This window comes from Rhinoraja longicauda, chromosome 5, assembly GCF_053455715.1.
Source record: "Rhinoraja longicauda isolate Sanriku21f chromosome 5, sRhiLon1.1, whole genome shotgun sequence".
Taxonomy (NCBI): domain Eukaryota; kingdom Metazoa; phylum Chordata; class Chondrichthyes; order Rajiformes; family Arhynchobatidae; genus Rhinoraja; species Rhinoraja longicauda.
Window position 1 is genome coordinate 81,996,793 of NC_135957.1, and position 21,665 is coordinate 82,018,457.

Consider the following 21,665-nt stretch of genomic DNA (forward strand, 5'->3'; position numbering starts at 1 on the left):
GAGAGAGCTAGATAGAGCTCTTAAGGATAGCGGAGTCAGGGGGTATGGGGAGAAGGCAGGAACGGGGTACTGATTGAGAATGATCAGCCATGATCACATTGAATAGTGGTGCTGGCTCGAAGGGCCGAATGGCCTCCTCCTGCACCTATTGTCTATTGTCTATTGACCTGCGTGGGGTTTCTCCGCTTGCTCCGGTTTCTCCCACATTCCAAAGACGCACAGGTTTGTCGGCTAATTGGCATCAGTAAACTTGTAAATTATCCGTAGCGTGTGTAGGATTGTGTTTGTGTACGCGGATCGCTGGTCAGCGTGGACTTGGTGACCGAAGGAAGGGCCTGTTTGCGCGCTGCATCTCTAAACTAAACTCAACTAAAATTTGTTTTCAAGCTTTTAATTTTTTCGGTTGGCTTTCTCCGTTACCGTTTGTACCAATGTTCTCGCGGTCATTTTTCCGGCCAGATTTAGATTTTGTAAGTGTAGGAAAGAACTGCAGATGCTGGTTTATACCGAAGACAGACACAAAGCGCTGGAGTAACTCAGTGGGACAGGCAGCGTCTTTGGAGAAAAAGGATGGGTGATGTTTCGGGTTGGAACACTTCATCAGACTCCATCACTAGGTTTCCTATTGTCATGCATTTTAGATTTGTAAAAAGTTTGAAGGTTTGAATGAACTCTATAGAATTTCAATTAAAAGCATGGTTTCAAAAGCACAAACCTTTACAACTGTCTCATTGTCGGTGTGGCTTGAAAACAGATTATCGCGTGTTTTTTTAAAAACTGTTTTGACATAACTCTAGTGTAGAGATACAGAACGGAAACAGGCCCTTCAATCCACCGAGTCCACGCCGACCATCGATCGCTCGTTCACACTAGTTCCATGCTGTTCCACTTTCACATCCACTCCCCGCGCACTCGGGACAATTTTACAGAGGCCAATGAATCTACAAACCTGCACGGCTTTAGGATGTGGGAGGAAACCGGAGCACCCAGAGAAAACCCACATGGTCACAGGTAGAACGTGCAAACTCCACAGTTTGTGTACACAGTGGCACTGCTGGTAGACCTGCTGCCTCAGAGCGCCAGAGACCCGGTCTGGATGTCTGTGTGGTGTTTGCACATTCTTCTTGTAACTGTGTGGGTTTTCTCCGGGTGCTCCAGTGTCCTCCCATATGCCAAACACGTGTGGGCTTGTAGGTTAATAGGGGATCTTATTGAAACATATAAGATTATTAAGGGGTTGGACACGCTAGAGGCAGGAAACATGTTCCCAATGTTGGGGGAGTCCAGAACCAGGGGCCACAGTTTAAGAATAAGGGGTAGGCCATTTAGAATGGAGATGACGAAAAACTTTTTCAGTCAGAGAGTTGTAAATCTGTGGAATTCTCTGCCTCAGAAGGCAGTGGAGGCCAATTCTCTGAATGCATTCAAGAGAGAGCTAGATAGAGCTCTTAAGGATAGCGGAGTCAGGGGGTATGGGGAGAAGGCAGGAACGGGGTACTGATTAAGAATGATCAGCCATGATCACATTGAATGGTGGTGCTGGCTCGAAGGGCCGAATGGCCTCCTCCTGCACCTATTGTCTATTGCCCTATTTATTTGCTTTAGAGTGTAAGCATGTGCCTTATACTTCCAATTAACAAATGTTTAATACCCTTTAAGGGTCTCGACCCGAAACGTCACCCATTTCCTTCTCTCCTAAGATGCTGCCTGACCCGCTGAGTTACTCCAGCATTTTGTGAAATAAATACCTTCGGTTTGTACCGGCATCTGCAGTTATTTTCTTACATTTCTTATCCTAATCTCTCATCCACTACCTACACACAAGGGACAATTTAGGGAGGGCCAATTAACCCAGTGTTTGGATGCAGTGCACTTGAACAGTGCACTTTGTAGTACAAACTTTGTACAGTGCGCAGATGAATGAAAGATATGCAAAATAATATAAATGTGAGTGAGCCGTGGCAGAATGAATCAGTTGCCGTTGGATACCGGGTACAATTCCAGCCTCTTGAATCAAAGTGCACTGCAAGGTTTGATGTGCGATTTATGGGCACGTGACATGTACACGAGGTGAAAAATGCAAAGAGATCAGAATGTTGTTAAAAAGTTTATCTGGAAGATACTGCCTTCCCTGGCTGGTGATTTATGGGGTGAGAGTTGCCAGACAGCGAAAGCAAAGTATATCAGGGTCGCTAATGTAAAACACAAGCCTATATGCCAAACGTACACAATGGTATGTGAATGGCGCTGGGGGCCCTTCATGGAAGTGGGAGCTGAGACAGCAGGTTGATGGTCAATTGGAGAGGTGGGATGGTTGAATGAACCCAATAACACTCTGCATACCACAGTGACTGATTAAATTGATTTGTCTGTGGCCATTCTGGTAAAGAGGCTCTTTAACCTGCTTGTGAACTCTTCAGAAACACTGCTCTCCCCCTCCCCTAACGGCTTTTCTCTTTTACGGATTTAAGGCCAATTAGAAAAAAAAAGTTTAACCTCCAACTTGTGAGGAAACCTTTGAAGCTTCACCAGCCTAATGGCCAACTTGCTTCGCACAGGCCAGATCTGGTTTTAAAGTGAAATGTTCCGCTGAAAGCAATACTGTTTTAATCTACATTTGTCTACATTTAATCTGCATTTAATCTACACATTTGTACACATGTTTTAAACACTTACACACATTTTCCATGTTTATGCACTTTACACATTTACATGTATTTCACACGTTTTTACACGTTTTACAAATGTTTACACATTTTACAAATTTGTGCAAGTATTTTACACATTTCGCAAATTTATACAAATATTTTACGCATTTTACAAATTTGTACAAATATTTTACGCATTTTCCAAATTTGTACAAATATTTGACACATTTTGCAAATTTGTACAGGTATTCTACACATTTTACAAACATTTACATTTTACAAATGTGTGCAATTATTCCACACATTTTACAAATTAGTAAACATATTTCACACATTTGACAAGTTTTTGCACATTTAAAACATCTTTTACATTTTTCCCATTTTTCCCTACACACATTTTCCATGTTTATGCACTTTACACATTTACATGTATTTCACACGTATTTACACGTTTTACAAATGTTTACACATTTTACAAATTTGTGCAAATATCTTACACATTTTACAAATTTGCAAATTTGTACATGTATGCTACACATTTTACAAATTTGTACAAATATTTTACACATTTTGCAAATTTGTACAAATATTTGACACATTTTACAAATTTGTATGAATATTTGACACATTTTACAAATTTGTACAAATATTTGACACATTTTACAAATTTGTGCAAATATCTTACACATTTTGCAAATTTGTACAAGTGTTTTACACATTTTGCAAATTTATACAAATATTTTACGCATTTTCCAAATGTGTACAAATATTTTACGCATTTTGCAAATTTGTACAGGTATTCTACACATTTTACAAATGTGTGCAATTATTCCACACATTTTACAAATTAGTAAACATATTTCACACATTTCACAAGTTTTTGCACATTTAAAACATCTTTTACATTTTTCCCATTTTTCCCTACACACATTTTCCGCATTTATGCACTTTACACATTTACATGTATTTCACATGTTTTTACACGTTTTACAAATGTTTACACATTTTACAAATTTGTACAAATATCTTACACATTTTGCAAATTTGTGCAATTATTCTACACATTTTACAAATGTGTGCAACTATTCTACACATTTTACAAATTTGTACAAATATTCTACGCATTTTACAAATGTGTACAAATATTTTACGCATTTTGCAAATTTGTACAGGTATTCTACACATTTTACAAATGTGTGCAATTATTCCACACATTTTACAAATTAGTAAACATATTTCACACATTTTACAAGTTTTTGCACATTTAAAACATCTTTTACATTTTTCCCATTTTTCCTCTACACACATTTTCCACATTTATGTACTTTACACATTTACATGTATTTCACACGTTTTACACGTTTTACAAATGTTTACACATTTTACAAATTTGTGCAAATATCTTACACATTTTGCAAATTTATACAAATATTTGAGACATTTTGCAAATTTGTACAAATATTTGACACATTTTACAAATTTGTGCAATTATTCCACACATTTTACAAATTAGTAAACATATTTCACACATTTGACAAGTTTTTGCACATTTAAAACATCTTTTACATTTTTCCCATTTTTCCACCTATTTTAATTTACCTTTGTGCGTTTCACACATGGGGTAATAGGTGTTGGAGCACACTGCAGTTCCTTGTGTCTATATTTTAATCTACTGTTGTTTAATTCCCAAACAATTCCTATCCAAACAAAGGTGATAAAATTAAGAGAGCACAGAACCTTTTTCCCAGTGTGAAACTGTCAAGTAATAGAAGACGTAGTTTTAAGGTGCGAGGGGCAAGTTTAATGGAGATGTGCAGAACAAGTTTACTACGCAGAGGGTGGTGGGTGCCTGGAACACGCTACCAGGGGTAGTGGTGGAGGCAGATATGATAGAGGCATTTGAGAGGCTTTTCGATAGGCACATGGACACACAGGGAATGGATGGATACGGATCTTGTGCAGGTAGAGGAGATTAGTTTAGCTTGGCACCTTGATCGACTCAGACATTGAGAACTGAAAGGCCTGTTACTGTGTGGTACATTTCTATATGTAGGAAGCTGGTTCACACCGAAGATAGACACAAAAAGCTGGAGTAACTCATCGGGTCAGACAGCAGCATCTCTGGAGAAAAGGAATAGGCGATGTTTTTGGGTCCAGCCCCATCTTCACAATGAGAGTTCACACTGGGGAAAGGGAAATGAGAGATATAGACGATGACATAGAGAGATATAGAACAAACTAGACCAAGTGGACTCGTTAGGCCCAAACTTCCCTTCCTTCCCCCTCCCCTCCCCCCCCTCGCTCCTCCCCTCCCCTCCCCCCTTCCCCTCCCCCCCCACTCCACCACCAATTTATTTACCGTCAGGACATTTGACAGGTGGATTGGAGGCGACAGTTTGACGGTCAGGTAAGCGTGGGAATTTCGCGATGTTTATGGCCATCAGCGATTACTTTTAAAGTGGGCTCCCAACCCAGATATGCAACCCAGAAACCAGATATGCATCTCCCGTAGATTTTCATAGAATGCCCACACTCCGCACAAATATCCATTTAACCACGTTTAAAATTAAATTTCTTAATACTGCTATTAGTAAACTGGAAGTCAATCCAGTTTATGCCTTGTTACCGTGAAGCTTGGTTTTCAAGTAACCCGGGCAATATGTTATATTTCAAAACTCTCAAGTAATTACAGATTTGTCAGTGATTTCAGTGAAAATTAGGACGCCGGAAAAGCATTGATAAGCGTGGGAATTTCGCGATGTTTCCGAAGACGGTGTAATCTCTTAGGAAGGTGCTAGTTTCACAAAAAAAGTAACTTGTATCGACCTGACTCGGCATTGTCGTGGTCATTGTCGAAGGGTAAAAGAAAATTTTGGCGATCTGCTACGACTTTGACAGTCGCCGGGAGTCGCCTAAAAAATCGCCTAAGTGGGACAGGCCCTTAAGAATATCCTTGTTCCGCTGTTGATACAAATGACAATTAATTAATCTTGATTCTTGGACAAGTAAGGTGATAAAATGCGAAAGAGTGGTACTTTCTACTGAACGAAGACAGTTTGTTTATACCAACTGAAATCCTAAATTAAGTTCATAAGTCTTTAAGGTGAGGGGGGGAAAGATTTAATAGGAACATGAGGGGTAACTTTTTCACACAAAGGGTGGTCGGTGGGGGTATGGAACGAGCTGCCAGAGGAGGAAGTTGAGGCTGGGACTATCACAGCGTTTAAGAAACGTTTAGACATATTTGGGCCAAACGCAGGTAGGTGGTACCAGTGTAGATGGGACATGTTGATCGATGTAGGGCCAAACACAGGTAGGTGGTACCAGTGTAGATGGGGCATGTTGATCAATGTAGGGCCAAACGCAGGTAGGTGGTACCAGTGTAGATGGGGCATGTTGATCAATGTAGGCATGTTGTGCCGAGGGGGCTGTTTCCACACTGCAGCAATCTATGACTCTTTCAGCCATAAGAGCAGAATTAGACCATTCGGCCCATCAAGTCTACTCCACCATTCAATCATGGCTGATCTACCTTTTCCTCTCAACCCCATTCTCCTGCCTTCTCCCCATAACCCCCAACACCACAAATTTACAATTTGACGTGGAGACCAGAGGGAGGAGCTCCGACGTGGAGACCGGGGGGGGAAGTCCGACGTGGGGACCGGGGAGGTGGGGGCTCCGACGTGGAGACCATGGGGGAGCTCCAATGTGACCACGGGGGGGAGCTCCGACGTGGAGACCAGGGGGAGCTCCAATGTGACCACGGGGGGGAGCTCCGACGTGGAGACCACGGGAGGGGGGGGTTGAGCTCCAACGTGGAGACCAGGGAGGGGAGCTCCGATGTTGAGACCAGGGTGGAGAGCTCTGATGTGGAGACCACAGGGAGGAACTCCAGCGTGGGGACCATGTCGCGCAGTGGGCTTAAGGAATTATTCATATAAGTGTGAGTAAGTGTGGAGACCGGGGGGGGGGGGGGAGGGGACTTTGACGTGGAGACCAGGGAGTTGTACCGACGTGGAGACCGGGGGGGGGGTACTCCGACGTGGAGACCAGGGGGGAGCTTCGACATGGGGACCTGGGGGGGGGCTCCAACTTGGAGACCTGGGGGGGGGGGGGGGAGCTCCAATGTGACCACGGGGGGCGCTCTGATGTGGAGGCCAGGGGGGGGGGAGCTCCGACGTGGGGACCAGGGGGGGGGGGAGCTCCGATGTGGAGACCACAGGAGGAGCTCCAGCGTGGAGACCGTGTCGCGCAGTGGGCTTAAGGAATTGTTCATGTAAGTGTGAGTTTGCATGTGAGCAAACTGAACTAAATACGGAGTTTGTGCCCTGCGAGTGAGGCTTCCACTGTGGATTGAAGTGTAGCTGATGGTCCCATTACGCTCAGTCTGCCACGGTTTTGCTGTTGCTCAGTCCACACTTCATCAGGCCCTGTCGAACAGAGTGAGTTCAGCGGCAGATGGATGATGGTGAAATGTCATCGTGCATTCCAAAGAAGTTTCTTTTGAGAGTTTTTTCGTTGCACCTTAAAAAAAAAAACCCGCAGCAAATGTGTATGAAAGAGAGATCACAGCCCCGCCGATCTAAATGGCGCTTCCTCCGAAACCAAGCAGCAGAACTGATAAATTCCATTATTTTTGCCTCAATTCCAAAGAAAGGTCCCCTGCCCTAAAAATGTGAGAAGGAACGGGTTTGAAGATTAGATGTGAGGCCGCATTTAGAATGTTGTGTTCAGTTCTGGACACCATGTTACAGGAAAGATGTTGTCAAGCTGGAGAGGGCACAGAGAAGATTTACGAACATGTTGCCACGACTAGAGGGTGTGAGCTACAGGGAGAGGTTGAGCAGGCTGGGTCTCTATTCCTTGAAGCGCAGGAGGATGAGGGGTGATCTCACAGAGGTGTACAAAATCACGAGAGGAATAGATCGCACAGAGACTCTTGCCCAGAGTAGGGGAATCGAGGACCAGAGTTTATAGTTTTTTCGTTTTTAGAGATACAGCGCGGAAACAGGCCCTTTCGACCCACCGGGTCCGCGCCGACCAGCGATCCCCACACATTAACACTATCCTTTACCCACGAGGGACAGTTTTTACATTTACCAAGCCAATTAACCTACAAACCTGCACGTCTTTGGAGCGCGGGAGGAAACCGAAGATCTCGGAGGAAACCCACGCAGGTCACGGGGAGAACGTACAAACTCCGTACAGACGGCACCCGAGGTCGGGATCGAACCTGGGACTCCGGCGCTGCATTCGCCGTGAGGCAGCAACTCTGCCGCTGCGCCACCGTGACTGCCCTAGTGGACACAGGTTCAAGGTGAAGAGAAAAAGATTTACTAGGAACCTGAGCGGGAACATTAGCTTTCACATTGGCCCGTTCACCTTTACTGACTGAGTGACAGAAAGATCGTATTGTTTACTCAATACCCTGCTGTACTGGAGTGGTGTTTTTTCTTCAAAAATGATCCAAATCAAAATATGTGGTAAAAACATCTGAGGGTAGAAATCCCAATTGTCCCATTCCGGATAAGAGCACCACACATTCGCAGTGAATACCTGTGTGCATTGATGGAATGTCTCATTTAAAGTAAGTTAATTAATGCCAGGAGCAAAGAGGTCCTTCTACAGTTGTACCGGGGCCTGGTGAGACCGCACCTGGAGTACTGTGTGCAGTTTTGGTCTCCAAATTTGAGGAAGGATATTCTTGCTATGGAGGGCGTGCAGCATAGGTTCACTAGGTTAATTCCCGGAATGGCGGGACTGTCGTATGTTGAAAGGCTGGAGCAATTAGGCCTGTATACACTGGAATTTAGAAGGATGAGGGGGGATCTTATTGAAACATATAAGATAATTAGGGGATTGGACACATTAGAGGCAGGAAACATGTTCCCAATGTTGGGGGAGTCCAGAACAAGGGGCCACAGTTTAAGAATAAGGGGTAGGCCATTTAGAACGGAGATGAGGAAGAACTTTTTCAGTCAGAGAGTGGTGAAGGTGTGGAATTCTCTGCCTCAGAAGGCAGTGGAGGCCAGTTCGTTGGAGAGAGCTGGATAGAGCTCTTAAGGATAGCGGAGTGAGAGGGTATGGGGAGAAGGCAGGAACGGGGTACTGATTGAGAGTGATCAGCCATGATCGCATTGAATGGTGGTGCTGGCTCGAAGGGCTGAATGGCCTACACCTGCACCTATTGTCTATTGTCTATTGTCTATTGTTTATGGTTGATACAGGCAAGAGCGTAGTGCAGCCAGATTCAGTTTAGTTTTAGATTAGTTTATTTTAGTTTAGTTTTGTTTAGAGATACAGTGCACAAACAGGCCCTTCGGCCCACCGGGCCAGCATCTCACACTAGCACTAACCCACACACAATGGGGACAATTTACAATTTTTCCCAAGCCAGTTTAACCTACAAACCTGGCTTGGGAAAAATTGTAAATTGTCCCTCGAGTGCGGGAGGAAACCGGAGCACCCGGAGAAAACCCAAGCAGGTCACGGGGAGAACGTACAAACTCCGTACAGACAGCACCTGTAGTCAGGATTGAACCTGGGTCTCCGGCGCTGTAAGGCAGCAACTCTACCGCTGCGCCACCGTGCCACCCGAAAACTTAGTTTTGGTTCAGAAATACAGCGTGGGAACATGCCCTTTCGCCCAACGAGTCCACGCCGACCAGCAATCACCCGTACACTAGTTCTATCCTACACTCAGTAACGTTACTCACACTATTCCCTTCAACATGGATTTGTACACTGTTGTTCGCTCGATTGTAATCATGGATTGCCTTCACGCCGACTGGTTAGCACGCGACAACAGCTTTTCACTGCACCTCGGTTCACGTGACAATAGACAATAGACAACAGACTATAGGTGCAGGAGGAGGCCATTCGGCCCTTCGAGCCAGCACCGCCATTCAATGTGATCATGACTGATCATTCTCAATCCAGTACCCCGTTCGTGCCTTCTCCCCATACCCCTGACTCCGCTATCCTTAAGAGCTCTATCTAGCTCTCTCTTGAATGCATTCAGAGAATTGGCCTCCACTGCCTTCTGAGGCAGGGAATTCCACAGATTCACAACTCTCTGACTGAAAACGTTTTTCCTCATCTCCGTTCTAAATGGCCTACCCCTTATTCTTAAACTGTGGCCCCTGGTTCTGGACTCCCCCAACATTGGGAACATGTTTCCTGCCTCTAACGTGTCCAACCCCTTAATAATCTTATATGTTTCCATAAGATCTCCTCTCATCCTTCTAAATTCCAGTGTATACAAGCCTAGTCGCTCCAGTCTTTCAACATACGACAGTCCCGCCATTCCGGGAATTAACCTAGTAAACCTACGCTGCACGCCCTCAATAGGAAGAATGTCCTTCCTCAAATTTGGAGACCAAAACTGCACACAGTACTCCAGGTGCGGTCTCACTAGGGCCCGGTACAACTGCAGAAGGACCTCTTTGCTCCTATCCTCAACTCCTCTTGTTATGAAGGCCAACATTCCATTGGCTTTCTTCACTGCCTGAGCACATCAGCTTGCCGCGCTGTGTTGACAACTGACCCACCCAGCTGTCCGAAGCGGCCTGATGTACTGCAGAGCCCCTGTTATCAGTGCTGGATATCGACCTTGCACTCTCTCCCCCACCGCCCCCGCTAACAACGCAAGAGAGAGGCTGTATCCGAAAAACAGCCGCAAGGCAAGAAAACAAAGGCGGTGGGATAGTTTAGAAGGATGAGAGGGGATCTTATACAATACAATACAATACAATACAATACAATACAATATATCTTTATTGTCATTGTACCCAGGGGTACAACGAGATTGGGAATGCGCCTCCCATACGATGCAATAATTTAAGTAATTAACAGCAACCCAACGATACGAAACAATTGTAACAGTTTTTAGACAGGGGAAAGTGCAAGTTGATCTATGCGTTGTGGCCATCCGGCTCAGCAGGACCAGTTCATAGCAGCTATGGCCCTGGGGATGAAACTGTTCCTGAGTCTGGAGGTGCGGGCGTAGAAGGCCTTGTATCGTCTGCCCGATGGAAGGAGTTCGAACAGACTGTTGCAGGGGTGTGAAGAGTCTTTGTGGATACTGGTGGCTTTTTATAGAGACGTATAAAATTTTGCTAGATGCAGGAAAAGTGTTCCCAATGTTGGGGGGAGTCCAGAACCAGGGGCCACACAGTCTAAGAATAAAGAGGGAGACCATTTAAAACTGAGGTGAGAAGAAACTTATTCACACAGAGAGTTGTGAATTTGTGGACTTCTCTGCCACAGAGGGCAGTGGAGGCCAATTCACTGGATGGATTTAAAAGAGAGTCAGATAGAGCTCTAGAGGCCAGTGGAATTAAGGGATATGGGGGGAAGGCAGGCACGGATTGCTGATTGTGGATCATCAGCTATGATCACAAGGAGCAAAGAGGTCCTTCTGCATTTGTACAGGGCCCTAGTGAGACCGCACCAGGAGTACTGGGTGCAGTTTTGGTCTCCAAATTTGAGGAAGGACATTCTTGCTATTGAGGACGTGCAGCGTAGGTTTACTAGGTTAATTCCCGGAATGATGGGACTGTCGTATGTTGAAAGACTGGAGCGACTAAGCTTGTATACACTGGAAATTAGAAGGATGAGAGGGGATCTTATTGAAACATGTAAGATTATGAAGGGATTGGACACGTTAGAGGCAGGAAACATGTTCCCAATGTTGGGGGAGTCCAGAACCAGGGGCCACAATTTAAGAATAAGGGGTAGGCCATTTAGAACGGAGATGAGGAAAAACGTTTTCAGTCAGAGAGTTGTAAATCTGTGGAATTCTCTGCCTCAGAAGGCAGTGGAGGCCAATTCTCTGAATGCATTCAAGAGTGAGCTAGATAGAGCTCTTAAGGATAGCGGAGTCAGGGGGTATGGGGAGAAGGCAGGAACGGGGTACTAATTGTGAATGATCGGCCATGATCACAATGAATGGCGGTGCTGGCTCGAAGGGCCGAATGGCCTACTCCTGCACCTACTTTCTATTGTGTATTGTCTATTGAATGGTGGTGCAGGCTTGAAGGCCAAATGTTCTCCTCCTGCACCTATTTTCTATGTTTCTATTTTGAACGGACTGGGTGAGATCGGCAAGTGGAGCAAATTCAAGGAATGTAGCATGGCTGCCGATCGATATTCACTTTCAACTTTCTTCTCGCCTGGGCAGCTTGCAGCCCAGTGGTATGAACATCGACTTCTTTGCATCCGCTGCTCTAGATGTCAACTTATTTACATCGGCGAAACCAAGCGCAGGCTCGGCAATCGCTTCGCTCAACACCTGCGCTCGGTCCGCGTTGGCCAAACTGATCTCCCGGTGGCCGAGCACTTCAACTCCCCCTCCCACTCCCAGTCTGACCTTTCTGTCATGGGCCTCCTCCAGTGCCATAGTGAGGCCCACCGGAAATTGGAGGAACAGCGCCTCATTTTTCGCCTGGGCAGCTTGCAGCCCAGCGGTATGAACATCGACTTCCCCAACTTTAGATAGTTCCTCTGTCCCTCTCTTCCCCTCCCCCTTCCCAGATCTCCCTCTATCTTCCTGTCTCCACCTATATCCTTCCTTTGTCCCGCCCCCCTGACATCAGTCTGAAGAAGTGTCTCGACCCAAAACGTCACCCATTCCTTCTTTCCTGAGATGCTGCCTGACCCGCTGAGTTACTCCAGCATTTTGTGAATAAATACCTTCAACTTTCAAAGATACAGCATGGGTACAGGTTCTTCGGTCCACCGAGTCCGTGCCGAACAGTGGTCACCGTTCACTTGCACTATCCTACACACTAGGGACCATTTACAATTTTTGCTGAAGCCAATTAACCTACAAACCTGTACATCTTTTTGATCCGGCTTTACTCTCTTTATCTTGCACTAAACGTTATGCACGTTATTCCCTTTCATAAGTATCTGTACACTGTGGACAGCTCCATTGTAATCATGTATTGTCTTTCCGCTGACTGGTTAGCACGCAACCAAAAGCTTTTCACTGTACCTCGGTACACGTGACAATGAACAAAACACAGACTCAAACTCAAACACACATTCGCCAGAGGTCCGAGTTCAACCCTGACTACGGGTGCTGTCTGTACGGAGTTCGTACGTTCTCCCCTTGATCGTGTGGGTTTTTTCCGGGTGCTCCGGTTTCCTCCCACACTATAAAGACAAGCAGGTTTGTAGGTTAGTTGCCGTCTGTAAAAATTTGTAAATTGTCCCTAGTGTGTTTAGGATAGTGCTGGTGTTTGGGGTGATTGTGGTCGGCACAGACTCGGTGGGGCCGAAGGGCTTGTTTCCATGATGCATCTTGAAACTAAACTCAACGTTTACACATATTCTGCTTTGATCTGTCGTTTTCACACCTTACTAGGGTTGCCAACTGTCCAGTATTAGCCGGGACATCCCGTGATTTGGGCCAAATTAGTTTGTCCCTTACGGGACCGCCCTTGTCCCGTATTAGTAGGGTTGCCAACTTCCTCACTCCCAAATGAGGGTAAAAGGGTGACATTACCGCCCCGCCCCACGCCCCACGTGACCTTACCCAGCCAGCGGCCACGTGCTCCCGCTCCGCCAATGGAGGCCGCCCGGCCCGGGGCGGCCACCATTGGTGGAGCGGGAGCACGTGGCCGCTGGCTGGGTGAGGTCACGTGGGGAGCGGGGCGGTGACGACACCTTGTCCCGTATTTGGGAGTGAGGAAGTTGGCAACCCTACTCCTTACTCCTCCATATCCCTAGACCCCCATTTCCCACACTCTCAATTTGAAGAAGGGTCTCGACCCGAAACGTTACCTGTTCTTTATCTCCAGACACGCTGCCTGGGCCACTGAGTTACTCCAGCATTTCAATAGACAATAGACAATAGGTGTAGGAGGAGGCCATTCGGCCCTTCTAATTTCATGTCTATCTTCAGTGTAAACCAACATCTGCAGTTCCTTCCTACACACACTAAACACCCCGTACCAACTAGCACTATCCTACACACGTGGGGCAAATTACAATTTTTAGCAAAGCCAATTAACCTACAAACCTCCACGACTTTGGAGTGTGGGAGGAAACCGGAGCACCCGGAGAAAACCCACGCGGTCACGGGGAGAACGTACAAACTCCGTACTGACAGCACCGGTAGTCAGGATTGAACCAGGGTCTCTGGCGCTGGGAAGCAGCGACTCTACCGCTGCGCCACCCTAGCAAAGATAGCAAAGAAAGAGAGATACGCGGTGGTATACTAGGTAGAGGCAGGTGCAAGGGCCAAGGCGTCGAGATTAAAGACAGGTGCAGCGGCAGAATCGGGATCAGTTCAGAAAATTGGTCCGTTCTATTGTTCCCTAGTGCAAGTAATCCTAGGGATCAACTGAAACTCACTGTGGCTGAACAACAGGAGCGATGTGGACAAGGGTGCCCAATAATCATCTTTATACTTCACATGTGGGCGTAGCGGTAGAGTTGCTGCCTTATGGCGCCAGAGACCCGGGTTCGATCCTGACCACGGGTGCTGTCTGTGCAGAGTTTTTGTTTACGTTCTCCCCGTGACCTGCGTGAGTTTTCTCTGGGAGCTCCGGTTTCCTCCCACACTCCAAAGACGTACACGATTGTTGGCTAAATGGCTGGGTATAACTGTAAATTGACTGTTGAAAAAAGTCACCCCTCAGATCCCCATTAAATCTTTGCCCCTTCACCTTAAACCTACGACCCCTGGTTCTCGATTCCCAGACTCTGGACAAGAGACTCCTGTGCAGAGTCTGGGAATCGAGTACCAGAGACTCTTGTGCGTCCACCTAATCTACTTCTCTCTTGATTTTATGCACCTCTATAAGATTGCCCTTCATCCTCCTGCGCTCCCAAGAATAGTCCCAGCCTGCTCAACCTCTCCCTATAGCTCAGGCCCTCGAGTCCTGGGAACATCCTTGTAAATCTTCCCTGTACTCTTTCGAACTTGACTACATTTCCTATAACATGCTGCCCAGAACAGAACACAATACTCTCAGTGCGGCCTCAACAATGCATATATACCTAGGTTAGGGTTGCCAACTGTCCCGTATTAGCCGGGACATCCCGTATTTTGGGCTAAATTGGTTTGTCCTAGTCCTGTATTAGGCCCAGGGGGCACTGTAGGCCCGGACACTGTAGGCCCGGACATTGTAGGCCCGAGGACCGCTGTAGGCCCGGACAGTGTAGGCTAACGGAGTGTGTTCGGGGAGCGGGGCCGAGTGTATTCGCCTAACGGAGGTTGCATAGCAACCCGCCTCCCGGCCCGGGCGGCCGCCTTTGGTGGAGAAGGAGCACGTGGCCGCTGGCTGGGTGAGGTCACGTGGGGCGCGGGGCGGTGATATCAACTTGTCCCTTATTTGGGAGTGAGAAAGTTGGCAACCCAAACCTGGGTATATTAAAAAAATTCAAAGTACAGCTTGTGGGATAACTTGGAGCTAGTATATTGGTCAGCACTGAAGCATTTATTTGAAGGGGGGCAGTCCTGATCCGAAAAGATTTAATAGGAATCTGAGGGGTAATTTTTTCACACAAAGGGTGGTGGGTGTATGGAATGAGCTGCCAGAGGAGATAGTTGAGGCTGGGACTTTCCAACTTTTAAGAAACAGTTAGACAGGTACATGGTTTGGAGGGATATGGACCAAACACAGGCAGGTGGGACTAGTGTAGCTGGGACATGTTAGCCAGTGTGGGAAAGTTGGTCCAAGGGCCTGTTTACGTGCTGTATCACTCTATCACTCTGTGACTCCATCACCTATCCACGTGTAGGAAAAGAAACTGCAGATGCTGGTTTAAATCGAAGGTAGACACAAAATGCTGGAGTAACTCAGCGGGACAGGCAGCATCTCTGGAGAGAAACCTTTTCACCCAGACAGTTGTGAATTTTGTGGAATTCCCTGCCACAGAAGGCAGTGGAGGCAAATTCACTGGATGAATTTAAAAGAGTGTTAGATAGAGCTCTGGGGGCTAGTGGAATCAAGGGATATGGGGAGAAGGCAGGCACGGGTTACTGATTGTGGATGATCAGCCATGATCACAATTAGTATAAGAAAATAACTGCAGATGCTGGTACAAATCGAAGGTATTTATTCACAAAATGCTGGAGTAACTCAGCAGGTCAGGCAGCATCTCGGGAGAGAAGGAATGGGAGACGTTTCGGGTCGAGACCCTTCTTCAGACTGATGTAGGGTCTCGACCCGAAACGTCACCCATTCCTTCTCTCCCGAGATACTGCTTGACCTGCTGAGTTACTCCAGCATTCTGTGAATAAATAGCCATGATCACAATGAATGGCGGTGCTGACTCAAAGGGCCAAATGGCCTCCTCCGGCACCTATTTTCTATGTTTCTATGTAAGGAATGGGTGACGTTTCGGGTCGAGACCCTTCTTCAGACGAAGAAGGGTCTCGACCCGAAACGTCACCCATTCCTTCTATCCAGAGATGCTGCCTGACCCGTTGAATTACCCCAGCAATATGCATCTACCATCACCTATCTGTGTTCTCCAGAGATGCTTCCTGACCCGCTGAGTTACTCCAGCACTTTTAAATTCCAAGCAGTTTTACGCTACACTCATTGTTATGTTCGGCACTTCCGTGTTTGACTTTACACGTGGGGAAATCCCATACTTGCAGTTTACACTTGCCAAAATATTGCATAATATTTAAACAGGGAAATACCGACTGTTGAATGTAAGCCAGCATAATCTCGGACTGGTTGTTTAACATGAAAACTTGCTCAGCAGCTCTACCTGCTGGCCACAGCCTGCCATAACATAGGATGCACAGACACAAAGTACTGGGGTAACTCAGGCATCGGGTTCGCCAACCGTCCCGCATTAGCCGGGACATCCCCTTATTTTGGGCTAAATTGGTTTGCCCCGGTAGGGGACCGCCCTTGTCCCGTATTAGTAGGGTCGCCAACTTCCTCACTCCCAAATTCGGGACGAAGGGTGACGTCACCGCGCCCCACGTCACCTCACCCAGCCTGCGGCCACGTGCTCCCGCTCCACCAATGGCGGCCGGGATTGGTCACATGGGGCGTGCGGCTGTGACGTCACCCTTTGCCCCTTACTTGGGAGTGAGGAAGTTGGCAACCCTACTCAGGCAGCATCTCTGGAGAACATGGATAGGTGACGTATCTTAGAAAATAAACAATAGACAATAGGTGCAGGAGGAGGCCATTCGGCCCTTCGATCCAGCCCCGCCATTCATTGTGATCATGGCTGATCATCCACAATCAGTAACCTGTGCCTGCCTTCTCCCCATATCCCTTGATTCCGCTAGCCCCTAGAGCTCTATCTCATTCTCTTTTAAATGCAACCAATGAATTGGCCTCCACTGCCTTCTGTGGCAGAGAATTCCACAAATTCACAACTCTCTGGGTGAGAAAGTTTTTTCTCACCTCAGTTTTAAATGGCCTCTCCTTTATTCTTAGACTGTGTGGCCCCTAGTTCTGGACTCCCCCAACATTGGGAACATTTTTCCTGCATCTAGCTTGTCCAGTCCTTTTATATTTTTATACGTTTCTACAAGATCCCCTCTCATCCTTCTAAACTCCAGTGAATACAGGCCCAGTCTTTCCAATCTTTCCTCATATGACAGTCCCGCCATCCCGGTGATTAACCTGGTGAACCTACGCTGCACTGCCTCAATGGCAAGGACGTCTTTCCTCAAATTGGGAGACCAAACCTGCACACAATTATACCTATATTGCCCTCTTGTGGTAACTTCTACATTTTGTCCGACGATGAATCTGAATTTCATTCTACAATAAACATCCCACCTGTCTTCTGTTTCCTGATTGTAAAAAAACAATTGTACAACTCTGTTTTACTTTTGGCACTTTTCCAGATTTCACAGAATTCGGTGATAGTTTTAGTTTCAGTTTAGATTTTAGACTTCAGAGATACAGCGCGTAAACAGGCCCTTCGGCCCACTGAATCCGCGCCGCCCAGCGACCCCCTGTACACAAGCACACTAGCAACAATATTACAAGAAGCCAATTTACCTACAAACCTGCACGTCTTTGGAGTGTGGAAGGAAACCGGAGCACCCTGGGGCAAACCCACGTGGCCACAGGGAGAACGTACAAACTTCACACGGATAACACCCATGATGAAGATCGAACCCGGGTCTCTGGCGCTGTGAGGCAGCAGTTCTGCCGCTGCGCCGACGTGCCGGCCCGACATGAAGGTTTTTAGGGTTAATTGGCTTCAGTAAACATTGCAAATTGTCCCCAGTGTGTAGGATAGTGCTAGTGTAAGGCTGATCGCTGGTCAGCACGGACTCGCTGGGCCAAGGGGCCAGTTTCCGCGTTGTATCTCTACAGTCTAAAGTCTGAAGTTTATTTCTGTCACATGTACCGAAAGAAAGTTAAAATCTTTTGTTTGCTTGTTCTCCAACCAAGTTAGATAATATACAAATATAGTATCAAGAGAGAGCTAGATAGAGCTCTTAAGGATAGCGGAGTCAGTGGGTATGGGGAGAAGGCAGGAACGGGGTACTGATTGAGAATGATCAGCCATGACCACATTGAATGGCGGTGCTGGCTCGAAGGGCCGAAGGGCCCAATGGCCTCCTCCTGCACCTATTGTCTATTGTCTATTGGGAACATTTTTCCTGCATCGAGCATGTCCAGTCTATGTGCAAGTATCATTGTACTAGTTGAGGCATCCCTGGAGAAAATGAACAGGTGGCGTTTCGGGTCGAGTTCCCTTCTTCAGACTGAGAGTCAGGGGAGAGGGAACCTAGAGGTATGATGGGGTTCAGAGCATATCGGAGCTGGAACCAATGACAATACAATACAATACAATATATCTTTATTGTCATTGTACAGGGATACAACGAGATTGGGAATGCGCCTCCCATACGATGCAATAAATTAATTAATTTAGTCAGTATTCATTTAAACAACCCAATGAAACAAATTGGAACAGTTTTAAAACAGAATAAAGTGCAAGTAGATCTGTGCCGGTTCGCTGTGCAATGTGACCATCCGGCTCAGCAGGACCGGTTCATAGCAGCTATGGCCCTGGGGATGAAGCTGTTCCTGAGTCTGGAGGTGCAGGCTTAGATGGTTTTGTATCGTCTGCCTGATGGTAGAAGTTCGAACAGACTGTTGCAGGGGTGTGAAGAGTCTTTGTGGATGCTGGTGGCTTTTCTGAGGCATCGTGTGTTGTAGATGCCCTCCAAGGCTGGTAGCTGTGTTCGGATGGTCCTCTGAGCTCTATGGACTACCCGCTGAAGAGATTTCCTCTCTGCCTCCGTGCAGCTGAGATACCACACAGGGATGCCATTCGTTAGGACGCTCTCTATGGTGCAGCGGTAGAATGTCGTCAGCAGCTGTTGGGGTAGACCAGACTTCTTCAGTGTTCTTAGGTAGAACAGTCGTTGCTGTGCCCTCTTGACCAGCGCAGCGGTGTTATTGGACCATATGAGGTCCTCCGAAATGTGAGTGCCCAGAAACTTGAAGCTGGACACTCTCTCCACACTGTTGATAAAGATCGGGGCGTATTCCTCTTTGTGTGACCTACGGAAGTTGATGATCAGCTCCTTGGTCTTGGTGGTATTTAGGGACAGGTTGTTATAGGTTATATTGTGGGCTCCACCAAGGATAGGTGGAGCCCACAATGGTCCATTGCTGGCTGTGGAAGAGGTGATAACAGAGGGATATATGGATGCGAACAGTGGAACTGGCAGGACGACCTGGTTGGGGAGGGGCAGAGAGAGAGGCAATGCAATGAGAACTTGATATGAGTGGAATCAATATTCATACAGCCGTGTTGTAAGCTGCCCAAGTGAAATATGAGCTGCTGTTTCTCCAATTTGCATGTGGGCCTCACTCTGACAATGGAGGAGGCCTAGGACTGAAAGGAATGGGAGGGGGAGTTGAAGTGTTTGGCAACTGACCAACTATGTGCCATTATATACATCCAAGTCATAGAGTGATAGAGTCATACAGTGTGGAAACAGGCCCTTTGGCCAAATCCGTCCACACCCGCCAACAATGTCCCAGCTACCCTAGTCCCACTTGCCTGCGCTTGGTCCATAACCCTCCAAATCTGCCCTATCCATGTACCTGTCCAACTGTTTCTTAAACGATGGGATAGTCCCAGCCTCAACTACCTCCTCTGGCTGCTTGTTCCATACACCCACCACCCTCTTTGTGAAAAAGTTACCCCTCGGATTCCTATTAAATCTTTTCCCCTTCACCTTGAACCTATGTGCTCTGGTCCTCGATTCCCCTACTCTGGGTAAAAGACTCTGTGCATCTACCCGATCTGTTCCTCTCATGATTTTGCATATAAGATCTCCCCGCATCCTCCTGCGCTCCATGGAATAGAGTCCTAGCCTACTCAACCTCTCCCGATAGCTCACATTCCCTAGTCCTGGCAACATCCTCGTAAATCTTTTCTGAACCCTTTCAAGCTTGACAATATCTTTCCAAGAACATGGTGCCCAGAACTGAACACAATATTCTAAATGCGGTCTCACCAACGTCTTATACAATCTAAAGTCTGTATTTAGATCTAGAGAAATAGATCAGGTAAAGGTAGAGTCTCTTGCCCAGAGTAGGGGAATTGAGAACCAATCTGCATAGTTTGAAGGTGAGGGAGGAAAAATTGGGACCGTTCTCCAGACTGAGAGGTGACGTTTTGGCATGGACTATCCCAACATTTAAGGAACATTTAGACAGGTACATGGATCAGACTGGTTTGGAGGTATATGGGCCAAACGCAAGGCAGGTGGGACTAGTGGAGATGGGACATGTTGGTCGGTGTGGGCAAGATGGGTCAGTGGGCCTGTTTCCTCGCTGTATGTCTGCTATGTGGTAGTTGGTTAGGGTTGCCAGCTGTCCCATATTAGCCGGGACATCCCGTATATTGGGCTAAATTGGTTTGTCCCGTACGGGACCGCCCATGAACCGTGTTAGGCCCGGGGGGAGCTGTAGGCGGACACTGTGGGCCCGGACACTGTAGGCCCAGACACTGTAGGCCCGGACACTGTAGGCCCGTACACTGTAGGCCCGGACACTGTAGGCCCAGACACTGTAGGCCCGGACACTGTAGGCCCGGACACTGTAGGCCCGGACACTGTGGGCCTGGACACTGTTGGCCCGGGGGCCGCTGTCGGCCTGGAGGCCCGGGTGCCGCCTTTGGTGGCGCGGGAGCATGTGGCCACTGGCTGGGTGAGGTCACGTGGGGCGCGGGGCGGTGACGTCACCCTTTGTCCCTTACATCGGGAGTGAGAATAGTTGGGGCACCTGTCTTGACTCTTGTTTTGTTTTGGTGCAGGTGTTACAACTGCGGAGGCCTGGACCACCACGCGAAGGAATGCAGCCTACCTCCTCAGCCAAAGAAGTGCCATTACTGCCAGAGCATCACGCACATGGTGGCCAACTGTCCCCACAAAACACTGCCACTGCCCCCCCAGCTCCCCGCCCCTCAGGGAAAGCACGAAGTGGATCCTCAGCCTTCCACCACCTCCGCCCCCTCCTCCCACCAGGCTGCTCTCCCCCCCAGGGAAGCGGGAGGGCTGCAAGGCCCTCCGGCCCCGGCTCGCCCGCAGGAGGGGAAGGCCGAGTCGGAAAACTCCGCCAATTCATCTCACGAGGCCGCCGCCTGTCCCGAAGAGCCCGGCAGGAAAGGGCCCGCGGTTCAGAAACGGAAAAACACAGAGAGCAAGTGACCTCCGTTGAAGTTCTTTTTGTTAAACACACACATACGTATATATATATATATATATACATATATATATATAATGAGAGAAAAAAAACAAATAGGATCTCAAACTACCTCATAACTTGCAGAAGTGAAGGGGAAGCAAAATCACTCAAGCTGCCACCTCTTTCGACGGGCACAAAGGATCTGATGAAGGAGCCGAGCGAGACTTCATTCAAACAATGCAAGGTGTTTTGTCGTTTGGATTAAATTTGCGCGCAATGTCCAACGTGCTCTATTTTCTACCCAAATATGCAGGAGATGCCTCTCGGCGCGCACGCACGCACGCACGCGCCCGCCCGTGGGTCCGGC

The 21,665-nt window shown here is 47.4% G+C and overlaps 1 protein-coding gene across 1 annotated transcript in view; it reads left to right on the forward strand.

Annotated features, from left to right (window-relative positions):
• The window catches only part of LOC144594068 (protein lin-28 homolog B-like), a 204,213-nt gene extending 182,892 nt beyond the window's left edge, over positions 1-21,321 (forward strand). The window contains exon 5 of the mRNA XM_078400250.1: positions 20,928-21,321. Coding sequence (XP_078256376.1) covers positions 20,928-21,321 — 394 coding nt within the window. The remainder of the gene's footprint in view (positions 1-20,927) is intronic.
• The last annotated feature ends 344 nt before the right edge of the window (positions 21,322-21,665 follow it).